The 12,157-nt window shown below is 43.4% G+C and overlaps 1 protein-coding gene across 4 annotated transcripts in view; it reads left to right on the forward strand.

Moving 5' to 3' along the window:
- Positions 1 to 757: 757 nt before the first annotated feature.
- The window catches only part of DENND6A (DENN domain containing 6A), a 68,629-nt gene continuing 57,229 nt past the window's right edge, over positions 758 to 12,157 (forward strand). For 3 of the 4 annotated variants that reach the window (XM_024245195.3, XM_024245194.3, XM_063722057.1), the window contains exon 1: positions 771 to 1,071. In XM_024245195.3, the coding sequence (XP_024100963.2) occupies positions 835 to 1,071 (237 nt within the window). In that variant the 5' untranslated portion in view covers positions 771 to 834. Of the gene's footprint in view, positions 1,072 to 12,157 lie in introns of all 4 variants that reach the window. The other variant, XM_002813603.6, reaches the window with a different exon arrangement.

Here is a 12,157-nt window from a genome sequence, read left to right on the forward strand (position 1 = left end):
TAACCTCCAGAACCTCCATTTCCTTATCTGTAAAAAGAAATAAATACTGTCTACTTATTTGCGATTATGTGAAGATTCAATAAGGTAATATTTGTAAGTATTCGCACTTGTACTTGGCATATCAACTGGCACAAAGTAAGCGTTCAATGTTAGCCACCGTTACCATTATGCGTTCATATTTTTTATTTTTATTTTTTTCAGACGGAATCTCGTTCTGTCGCCCAGGGTAGACAGAATACAGTGGTGCAATCTCAGCTAACTGTAACCTCTGCCTCCCGGGTTCAAGTGATTCTCCTGCCTCAGCCTCCTGAGTAGCTGGGATTACAGGCGCGCTCCACCACGCCTGGCTAATTTTTTTGTATTTTTAGTAGAGAGGGGGGTTTCACAATGTTGGTCAGGCTGGTCTCGAACTCCTGACCTGATGATCCGCCCGCATCGGCCTCCCAAAGTGCTGGGATTACAGGCGTGAGCCACCGCGCCAGGCCTACGCTTTCATAATTTAATAATACCTTATAATAATTATGAACGGTGTCATTCCACGAATAATTTATTCCCTGGTCGTTGACTGAGAACGAGGTTGACAAGGATTCATAAACAACCATTTCAGTCCCAAAGAGCTTTCAGACAAGGAGGACAGGGCCGGGCTTCACAATCCGAGACAAGCGGCAGCGTGACGTCCCCACGTCCGCTCCCAGGGTCACGTGACCCTCAGCCCCGCCCGGACTGAGTGGGTCCCCAGCGGCTGCGACAGCGGCGTCTGCGCCTGCGCGGAGGCAAGCGCGCTCTGCGGCGCGGTCCGCGGTGGAGGCGGCGCGAACAGCCAGGGGGCGGCGGATGGCTTTGAGGGGCCCTGCGGCCTTGGGGCCCGGCTCTCGAAGGCCGTTGGACGAGGCGGTGGCAGGGGCCGAGGGGCGCGAGGCGCCGGCCCTTGTGGCGGTGGGAGGCGCGCCTGAGGACGATGAAGAGGACGATGGCCGTGGCCGGGGCCTGCTGCGCTGGGACGGCTTCTCCGCCTGGCTGCACTGCGTGTGTGTGGTGGGCTTCGATCTGGAGCTGGGCCAGGCCGTGGAGGTGAGGCCCGGCCCCGCCCTTTCTCCGCGTTCCGCCCCTGCGCCGGGGCGGCTGCAGCAAAGCCAGCGGCCCGCGGTCTGGGCTGCCAGGACCCTGTCCGCCGCGCATCCGGGCGTGGCCAGTCTTCCCTCCCGCGCTCTTTCGGGCTGTGGTCCTACGGCACTTCCCGTGGGAGGATCTTGGGCTGCGGCTAGGGGTGAAAAGTTCTCTCTAGGCCCCTCCTAAATACTTGTTGATGTTTATCCTATTCTTTCTTTATTTCTTTTAAACCCAGAGTCACAGAATTAACTAAAAGGGTTAGTAGCACCCACCCGGAGAAGCCTGCAGGCAGGATGTTTGTTTGGTACTTTTTCAAGAACAATGCCCATAACAGATGATGAATTCTAATAGCCGAACTTGCACAACCAACTTTTAAGGCTCAGATTGTTTTAGTCATTTGCAGTAACTCTTCGAGCGTTTCCCTCAGCCTGAGCCGAAATGCTTATCTCAGCATGCATTTTCTCCCTTTCCTCCTTTTGTGCCTCATTTCTGTTTTTTTTTTTTTTTTGAGACGGAGTTTTTGCCCTTGTTGCTCAGGCTGAAGTGCAATGGCGCGATCTTGGCTCACCGCAACCTCTGCCTCCCGGATTCGGGCAATTCTTCTGCCTCAGCCTCCTGAGTAGCTGGGGTTACAAGCATGCGCCACCATGGCCGGCTGATTTTGTATTTTTAGTAGAGACGGGGTTTCTCCATTTTGGTCAGGCTGGTCTCGAACTCCCGACTCAGGTGGTCTGCCCGCCTAGGCCTTCCAAAGTGGTGGGATTACAGGCGTGAGCCACTGTGCCCGGCCTCGTTTCTGTTATTTTTTATATTGCCTCTGGAACAGTTGGTGTGAAACTAGTGTCAAGATGAATATAGGGAACATCATTTGCTTGTGAATCAGTCAACTTTTCCATTCTTATGTACGGCCCCTTATTGAAAGGCTTTAGAAACATCTATTCTTGACGTTGTTTAAGGTCTTTTTAGCATAAGGAATTGCTTGTTTTCGTATGTCAAAGAAAATTGTTATCAGAAGGGCGTTTGTTTAGACGTTTTTGTTTTTGTTTTTTTTTTTTTTTTGGTATTGGTGACAGATTTCGATTTCATTCTGACTGTAGTGGCCTGGTTGACTAAGAAAATTGGCTAGGGAGAGTTTTCTTAATGCGAAACTACTGCTTTCGTATTCGGCCTGCCTTCTGGGTGTTTTATTATAACACAGTTCAGCGACATTAAGTTTCCACTGAGAACCAGGCATTATGTTAGTTGCGGAGCATACAAATAGGATGTGCTCTAACCTGTATTTGTAGATTGAGGCAATAATTTAGAGGAGAACCAAGAATTAATCATAGTAGCTGATAAGGCCAAATGCAGTGCCTGGCACCTAGTGTCATTCTATAAATACTTTTGATAGAATGGGTGAATATGTGAGCAATTCTTTATCTTATTAAAGTAAGAAAAACAGTTCCCAAATATTTTGAATAAGAGATTTATAAGCCATTTATTATTCACCTTGCCATGTTAACCTGAAGTTATATGTACAGCAAGATACAATTTAACCAGAAAGCATAAGAATGGATTGTTGTAGTTGATTGTGTTTTTAAATAGCTAAAGGAGATTCTTTTGGATTCTCATTATTTGGGACATTCTTTATAACATGAATATGTTTTTTGACCAGATAGAAAACATATTTGAGATGCTGCAAAAATGTGAATTATTAAAGGACTTATTTTGAATTTCATTTTCCATAGTGTATGCCACTGTATAGAGTTTTTTTTAGGTCAGGAGTTCTTAACCTTTTGCTTCCTGGATCTTTTAAAAATATGAACATTGTGAACTTTCCAGTAGGAAAAGGCTAAGATGAAATCATGTATGTGGTTCCATGGACTATCTGGGTTTATCCATGGACCTTCTGTTCTATTGTCCCCACATTAAGAATCACTGATTTTAGAAGATGTAGGATAAGGATGGGGAAGATTCTCTAATAAAGGAAGGTCGAGGCTGCAGTGAGCCGTATTCGTGCCACTGTACTCCAGCCTGGGTGACAGATCGAGACACTGTCCCCCCCAACAAAACCCAGACTCTAAAGCTGGGCTGCCTAGGTTTGAATCCATGTGACTTTGGGCAAGTTACTTAGCTTGTTTGAGCCTCGCATTCTTCTTTATAACAGGATAACAGTACCTATATCATGGCATTGTTGTGAGGATTAGGTAATTTAATGTTTGTAAAGCATTTGGAACAGTTCCTGGGACACAGTAAGATGTATTTAAGTCTTCATTTGAGAAGCATTGATTTTCTAGAAATTTCCTTTTTTTCTTTCTTTCTTTTTTTTTTTTTTTTTTTTTGAGATGGAGTCTCACCCTGTCACCCAGGCTGGAGGGCAATGGCACAATCTTGGCTCACTGCAACCTCTGCCTCTTGGGTTCAAGTGACTCTCGTGCCTCAGCCTCCTGAGTAGCTGGAATTACAGGAACGTGCTATTGTGCCTGGCTAATTTTTATATTTTTGTAGAGACAGAGTTTCACCATGTTGGCCAGGCTGGTCTTGGACTCCTGACCTCAGGTGATCCACCTGCCTCGGCCTCCAAAGTGCTGGAATTACAGGTGTGAGCCACCACACCCGGCTGAAATTTTCTTTTTAAGTGAAGAGAACCCCTGACTTTTGCGTTGGGAAGTTGGGCCTCAATTTTCTCACTTGTAAAATGAAATTGAGGTACTAGAATCAATACCTTTTTTTAGTAGGGAACTTTGTTCCCTGTGTAAATAGAAATCTAATCTGGAACCTTAATGACTAATCTTGTTGCAATGGGGCTTGTGTGTGTATCTTTGTCTACAACAGAAACTAATTTAAGCTACCTCAAGCAGTAAAGGGGAACTTACTCTAAGGACACAGCTTAAATACTTGTTTCCAGCTATTTAAGACATAAACCTAGTAGGGCTTCAGAAAATGGCTAGAGTTCAGAACCAGGGAAACCTTGGTTTTGCTCTTTTTTTGTGTGCAGATCTTGTTTATTCATGCTCCCTGCAAACTGCCTTCTTCCCCTTCTCTGATTTTTTTTTTTTTTTTTAAAGACAGAGTCTAACTTTGTCAGCCAGGCTGGAGTGCAGTGGTATAATTTCGGCTCACTGCAACCTCCACCTCCCAGGTTCAAGTGATTCTCCTGCCTCAGCCTGCTGAGTAGCTGGGACTACAGGTGCATGCCACCACGCCCAGCTAATTTTTTTTTTTTTTTTTGAGAGAGAGTCTTGCTCTGTTGCCCAGGCTGGAGTGCAGTGGGGCGATCTTGGCTCCCTGCAAGCTCCGCCTCCCAGGTTCATGCCGTTTTCCTGTCTCAGCCTCCCAAGTCACTGGGACTACAGGCGCCCACACTACGCCTGGCTAATTTTTTGTATTTTTAATAGAGACGGGGTTTCACCGTGTTAGCCAGGATGGTCTCGATCTCCTGACGGTGTGATCTGCCCGCCTCGGCCTCCCAAAGTGTTGGGATTACAGGTGTGAGCCACCACGCCCAGCCCGCCCAGCTAATTTTTTTTTTTTTTTTTTTTAGTAGAGACAGGGTTTCACCATGTTGGCCAGGCTGGTCTTGAACTCCTGACCTCAAGTGATACACCTGCCTCAGCCTCCCAAAGTGTTGGGATTACAGGTGTGAGCCACCGCGCCTGGCTTTTTTTTTTTTCCTTAGAGACACGGTCTGGCTCAGACTGGAGTGCAGTGGCATGGTCATAACTCACTACAACCTCGAACTCCTAAACTCGAGGGATCCTCCTGAGTATCTACGACTACGGACATGCGCCACTACACCCGGCTATTTTTACATTTTTTTGTGGAGACGAGGTCTTGCTATGTTGCCCAGGCTGGTCTCAAACTTGTGGCCTCAAACTGTCCTGCTGCCTCTGCCTTCCAAAGTGCTGGGATTATAGGTGTGAGCCACCATGCCTAGCCCTTCTCTGATCTTTAAGGTGAGAAGCTAACGTTTTTAGCCACTTCAGTGAAAAAGAGTGAATCTTTAACTCACTTCCAAAGCCAGGGGAAGATAATCTGGCCTGGTTTGGGGCAGGATCCCACTCTGATACAATTGGCTAAAGCCCTGAGTAGAAGGGGGAGTGGTTCATCTTGCATAAAATGTCTTTTAAGGCCCTGTCCTAAGTGAAGGGGGTTAAGGAGGTCTTTGAGCTAGAAAGAAACTGAAAAAAGTGTTGACTGCAGTGGGTGTGCTGAGCTTCTTTTCCCCTGAAGTGGCTCTGGAGGCATTAATACAGAATCAAAGTGTCCTCTGGAACAAGGTTTGAAACCTCCTGGGTTTGATATACTGTACCTCACTTTTAGCTTTGAAATTACCAATTATTTAGTAAAGCCTTAATTATCCGAATACAGAATTACTTTATTTATTCGTTGTTTTTTTTTTTCCTGAGTGAATAATAACATACTCATTGATAAAAACTTGGCAAGTAAAGAAATTATAAACACTAGGCCGGGCATGGCGGCTCATGCCTGTAATTCCAGCACTTTGGGAGGCCGAGGAGGGCAGATCACGAGGTCAAGAGATTGAGACCACCCTGGGCAGCATGGTGAAACCCCATCTCTACTAAAAATACAAAAATCAGCTGGACGCAGTGGCATACGCCTGTAGTCCCAGCTACTTGGGAGGCTGAGGCAGGAGAATCACTTGAACCTGGGAGGCGGAGGTTGCAGTAAGATTGGGCCACTGCACTCCAGCCTGGCGACAGAGCAAGACTTTGTCTCAAAAAAAAAGGAAAGAAATTATAAACACTAGAAAATATCACTCTTAATTCTACTAAGAGGCAACTGCTATTAATATTTGGCATTTTTGTTAATACTTTTTTTCTTTATATAATTTTGTATCTGTCAAGGATTAACTTGTTAGGAACAGAAACCTCAAATAAACTTAAGTAAAGGGACAGTGATTGTAAGCATTCCAGGCAGTCTTTTGGAATCCAAGTGTGTGGGAAGCAGGGATGAACCTGTGGGATTTGGAAAGCCCCAGGCCTTTGTCTCTGGAGCTGTGTTTTTTTTTTTTTTTTGTCTTTGGTCTTTGCATGTGTGTTCTTTTCTCCATGCTGAAGCTGGTTTGTGCTGCAGTGGCCTCAGTTTCTGCTCCCCTATTGCTCTGCTTGACTTTGGGTTTCCATGGTACTGATTTTAGCCAAACTCTTTTTCTGGAATGAGGCTGAAGCTTAATACTGGAGTATCTGATTGGCTCAGCATGGGACAGGTGTCCCATTTTGTTCACTTGTGGTTAGGAGACAAGGTTTCGGTAGCAGTAGCAGTCACTTAGGCTCACCCCTGCAATAGGAGGGACACTTCCAAAGCATAGTCTGGGTGGCAGTCTCCTAAACATGTCTACTATGAGTCTGCTTTTATTCATAAATATTCTCATAAACAGTTTGTAAGATGATTAGACCCTTAATAAGTCGAGTGTAGTGGCTCATGCCTGTAATCCCAGCACTTTGGGAGGCTGAGGCGTGTGGATCACTTGAGGTCAGGAGTTCAAGACTGCCGTAGCCAACATGGCAAAACCCTGTCTCTACTAAAAAAATACAAAAATTAGCCAGCTTGGTGGCACATTCCTGTAATCCCAGCTACTCGGGAGGCTGAGGCAGGAGAATCGCTTGAACCCAGGAGGCAGAGGTTGCAGTGAACTGAGATCATACCACTGTAGTCGTGCCTGGGCAACAGAGCAAGAATTTGTCTCAAAAAAAAAAAAAAACCCCAAAAAACAAAAAAACTCTTCATAAATATAATTTTACAAAGCAGATGTTCTTTTCTTTTCTTTTTTTTTGAGGTGGTCTTACTCTGTCACCCAGGCTGGAGTGCAGTGATGCAATCATGGCTTACTGAAGCCTTGAACTCTCGGCTCAGGTGATCCTTCTGCCTCAGCTTCCCCGGTAGCTGATACTGCAGGCATATGCTTATGCACCAGGCTAATTTTTAAATTTTTTGAAAGTCTTAGAGGGCATAGTCTTCCAATAGAAGGCTGTTTCACCTACAGTGAAAATCCATTATTTAGTGTAGCCACCTTCATCATTTCTCTTAGATTTTCTGGATAACTTGCTGCAGCTCTCTATCAGTCCTTGCTGCTTCACCTTGCCCTTTTATGTTATGGAGACAGCTTCTTTCCTTAAACCTCATGAACCAACTTCTGCTAGCTTCCTTTACTTCTGCAGATTCCTCACCTCTCTCAGCCGTAACAGAATTGAAGAGTTGCGCTTTTGCTCCGAATTAGGTTTTGGCTTAGGGAATGTTCTGGCTGGTTTGCTCTTCTATCCAGACCACTCAGACTTTCTCCACATTAGCAGTAAGGCTGTTTCACTTTCTTATCATTCATGTGTTCACTGGAGTAGCATTTTTAATTTCCTTCAAGAACTTTTCGTTTGGCTGGGTGTGGTGGCTCAGGCCTGTAATCTCAGCACTTTGCGAGGCTGAGGCAGGAGGATTCCTTGAGCCCAGGAGTTCGAGACCAGGTGGGGCAACGTGGTGAGACCCTGTTGCATAAAAAAAAAAGAAAGAAAAAAAGAACTTTTCCTTTGCATTCACAAGTTGGCTGTTTGGTCCAAGAGGCTTAGCTTTTGTCCTGTCTTAGCTTTTGACATGCTTTCCTCATTAAACTTAAATCATTTCTAGCTTTTGATTTAAAGTGAGAGATGTGTGACTCTTCCTTTTACTTGAACACTTAGAGGCCATTATAGAGTTATTAATTGCCCCAATTGCAAATATTTTTGTGTCTTACAGAATAGGGAGGCCTGAGGAGAGGGAGAGAGATGGGGTAATGGCTGGTCAGTGCAGCTGTCAGAACACATGTATTTATTGATTAAATTTGCCATCTTATATGGGCATGGTTTGTGGTGCCCCCAATTACAGTAGTAACATCAAAGATAACTTATCACAGACCACTGTAACAGATACAATGGTAACAAAAAAGTTTGAAATATTGTGAGAATTACCAAAGTGTAACATAGAGACACAAAGTGAGCACATTGTTGGAAAAATGATGCTGATAGACTTGCTTAATGTAGGCTTGCCACAAACCTGTAATTTATAGAAACTGGTAACTGCAACGCACAATAAAATGATGCACAATAAAACAAGGTATGCCTATATTAATAAAAGGAGAAGGAAGAATGGTATTGGAAGGCAACAAGCGTTTACTGCCTTACCTGAGAGCAGTTATAATCTTATGTAATCAAATATTTATTTTGAAAGATTTCTAAGCTTGGGTTTTATGATATAAACTTTAGTAACTTTGAGCTGTTTGAGAGCCAAGGGTATATGTGCCTGAAAATTCTACACCATTATGTAACTTTGAAATAAAGGATTATGTTCTGTTTTACCTGGGATATGGAAATATCTGTTAATGCTTATTGAAAATGAGGCTAAACATTTATGTCTTGGTAAATTTAGGCTATTTTTGTATCATTGGGATTCTATTTGAGTTATTTTGTTCTTCTTATCATAAGAATCATCTGGGGCATTTGTTACATATGAGGATTCTGGGGCTCACCCATCTGCTTAATCAGAATCAGTTCCAGATGATCATTATGTGTAGGCATGTTTGGAGTATGTTTTTAAATTTTCTCTTTATATAAACTCTTCTGTTTTTCTTGTAAACCAGCTGTTGTCAAAATGTGGTCTGAGGACTTCTGGGCATCTCTGAGACCGTTTCAGGGGATTTGTAGGATGTTTTCAAACTGTATATGGCTTTTCTTCATGTTCTTCAACCAGAACAGCATATTGCAATAGAATGAACATAGAACGATTCTGCCAAGAGCAAACATTAAAGAAAAACAAATTTTTTTTTAAAAAAAAGAATGAATGCTGAAGCAGATATGAGAATCTAGTTATTTCTATTAAATCAGACATTAAAGATATTTGCAAACATGTAAACGATGCCATCTTCTCAGTCAGGTTTTTGTTTTGTTTAGGAATACAGGTTGTTTGTTCCTAATCTAAACATTCAAAATCCGAAACGCTCCAAAACCTGAGAGTACTGACATGATGCTTTTTAAAGGAAATGCTCATTGGAGCATTTTGGATTTCAGGTTTTTGGATTTGGGATGTCCAACTGAGTAAATATAATTCAAATATTCTAGAATCTGAAAAGGTCTGAAATCCAAAACACTTCTGATCCCACCAAGCATTTTGGATAAGGAATACTCAACCTGAATATAGTTACTTTTCATAAAAATTGAATATGTTAATGAGTAATAGGTTATTATTTTAAAATAAATTAACAATTTTTTTTAATGATACTTTTAGTTTCTACAATGATGAATGTTGATAGATATAACCCATATAAACAAGAATTCTAGGCTGGACGTGGTGGCTCACGCCTGTAATCCCAGCACTTTGGGAGGCAGAGGCAGGCGGATCTCCTGAGGTCAGGAGTTTGAGACTAGCTTGGCCAACATGGTGAAACCCATCTCTACTAAAAATACAAAAAAAAGAAAATTAGCTGGGCATGGTGGCGCATACCTGTAATCCCAGCTACTCTGGAGGCTGAGGCAGGAGGATCACTTGAACCAGGGAGGCGGAGGTTGCAGTGAGCCAAGACTGTGCCATTGCACTCCAGGTGTGTGCCACCATGCCTGATTAAATTGTTTTATTTTTGTGTTGCCCAGTGTGATCTTGAACTCCTGGGCTCAAGGGAACCTCCTGCCTCCACCTCCCAAAGTGTTGAGATCCCAGGCATGAGCCATTGTACCTAGCCTCATTTATTCCTTTCTGTCACTCTAATTGTTAAGTAATATTTAGACTTTATTTATTTATTTGAGACAGGGTCATGCTGTGTCACCAGGCTACAGTGCACTGCAGCCTGGACCTCCCAGGCTCAAGCAGTTCTCTCACCTCAGCCTGTCAAGTAGCTGGACTACAGGTGTGTACCACCATGTCTGGCTACTTTTTTGTTTTTTGTTTTTTTGTAGAGACAGGGTTTTGCTGTGTTGCCCAGACTGGTCTTGAACTCCTGGCCTCAAGTGATCTGCCTGCCTCAGCCTCCCACAATCCACCTGCCTTAGCCTCCCAAAGTGCTAGGATTATAGGCATGAGCCACCATGCCTGGCTGTAGACTCTTTTCTTGAAACAGTCTCGCTTTATCACCCAGGCTAGAGTGCAGTGGCACAATCTCAGCTCACCACAACCTCTGATTCCCAAGTTCCAGCGATTCTCCTGCCTCAGCCTCCTGAGTAGCTGGGATTACAGGCACGTGCCACTGCACCCAGCTAATTTTTGTATTTTTAGTAGAGACGATGGGGTTTCACCATGTTGGTCAGGCTGGTCTCAAACTCCTGACCTCGTGATCCACCCACCTTGGCCTCCCAAAGTGCTGGGATTACAGGCATGGGCCACTGTGCCTGGCCTATAAACTCTTTTTTTTTTTTTTTTTTTTTGAAACAGAGTCTCACTCTGTCACCCAGGCTGGAGTGCAGTGGCACAATCTTGGCTCACTGCAACCTCCGCCTCCTGGGTTCAAGCAATTCTCTGCCTCAGCCTCCTGAGTACCTGGGATTACAGGTGCCCACCACCACACCTGGCTAATTTTTGTATTTTTAGTAGAGATGGGGTTTCACCATCTTGGCTAGACTGATCTTGAACTCCTGACCTCGTGGTCCACCCGCCGCGGCCTCCCAAAGTGCTGAAATTACAGGCATGAGCTAAACACTTTTTAAATAAGGGAACTGAAACTTAAAGAGGTAACTTGCCCCATATCACTTGCTTAATAAGCCAGGATTTGAACCCTGGTCCTTTTGATTCTGAAGCCTAATTTCCCCCCACTATACTGTGTTATCCTGGGTACAAAATTAAGCTACTTTTGTTTACTATTTAGGGAAACTGAAGCAAAGAAGACGTGAAATGCTAGTGGTAGCTTGAACTAAAATTCTTAAATTCTTGGTAGTAATAGTTTACTTCATTTCTCAAAGTGTTCCTGTTTACGTGCTAATACTAAATGTAATAATAGTACCTAGGGCTATTTTCTGAGTTGTATGAACTGCTTTTAGCATTTTTGTGATCTTTTAGTTGGCAAAATGCTTTACTATCCTGTGAAATGCACAGTAGGTACTTGCTTCTGTTTGGACAAAAGAATAACTGAACCCAGACCAGTGTGACCTATGTCAGTGACATAAAGTTGGATTTCCTGAATGTAGGGTTTCTAACTGATAACGGTTTATAACCATGGGCAGATGAAGTGAGGTGATAATGTTAATAGTTCTCATTTCTAGTGTATTGTGAGAATTAATTGATACAACACAGTGCCTGGCACAAGGAAAACACTTGATAAAGCTAGCAATTGTAATTATTTATTTGAGTTTTTCTGAAATAATGAAATAATTACTCTTTTGATCTAGTTTATTTGAATTCTATCTGTATTACTCATTTAGTGAATTCCTACTTAACCTTAAGAGTCCTTTGTAAGTAATACAGGATCAGTATGAGGGTAGCATCATTAAATTTTTGTTGGTACCTGTTATAATAGGAGCACTGGGACTGTTTGCATAGGCCATAATAAGCACCTGACATGCACAAAGGATTCTATTATGTTAATCAGTAGATGAAGACATGAGAATCCCTGCTCTCCAGAATTTAACTGAAGAGACAAGTAAGAGCATATAGTCGGCCCAGTGTGCTGGCTCATGCCTGTAGTCCCAGCACTTTGGGAGGCTGAGGTGGGTGGATCACTTGAGGTCAGGAGTCCGGGACCAGCCTGGCCAACATGGCGAAACTCCGTCTCTACTAAAAATACAAAAAAATTAGCCGGGCGGGGTGTTGCACACCTGTAGTCCCAGTTACTTGAGTGGCTGAGGCAGGAGAATCGCTTGAACTCGGGAGGTGGAGGTTGCAGTGAGCTGAGATCATGCCACTGCTCTCCAGCCTGGGTGACAAAGCCAGACTCCATCTCAAAAACAAAACAAAACAAAACGAAACAAAACCATATAGTCAGTGGTCCAGAGACTAAGTGAAAATTTCTGGTGGAAGGTGAAAATTGATTTGAACCTTAAGGGTTGCGTAATTTAAAATTTCAGCTTATATAATTAAAAAATTATACACAATATTTATT

The sequence above is a fragment of the Pongo abelii genome, chromosome 2 (assembly GCF_028885655.2).
Source record: "Pongo abelii isolate AG06213 chromosome 2, NHGRI_mPonAbe1-v2.0_pri, whole genome shotgun sequence".
Classification (NCBI taxonomy): Eukaryota; Metazoa; Chordata; class Mammalia; order Primates; family Hominidae; genus Pongo; species Pongo abelii.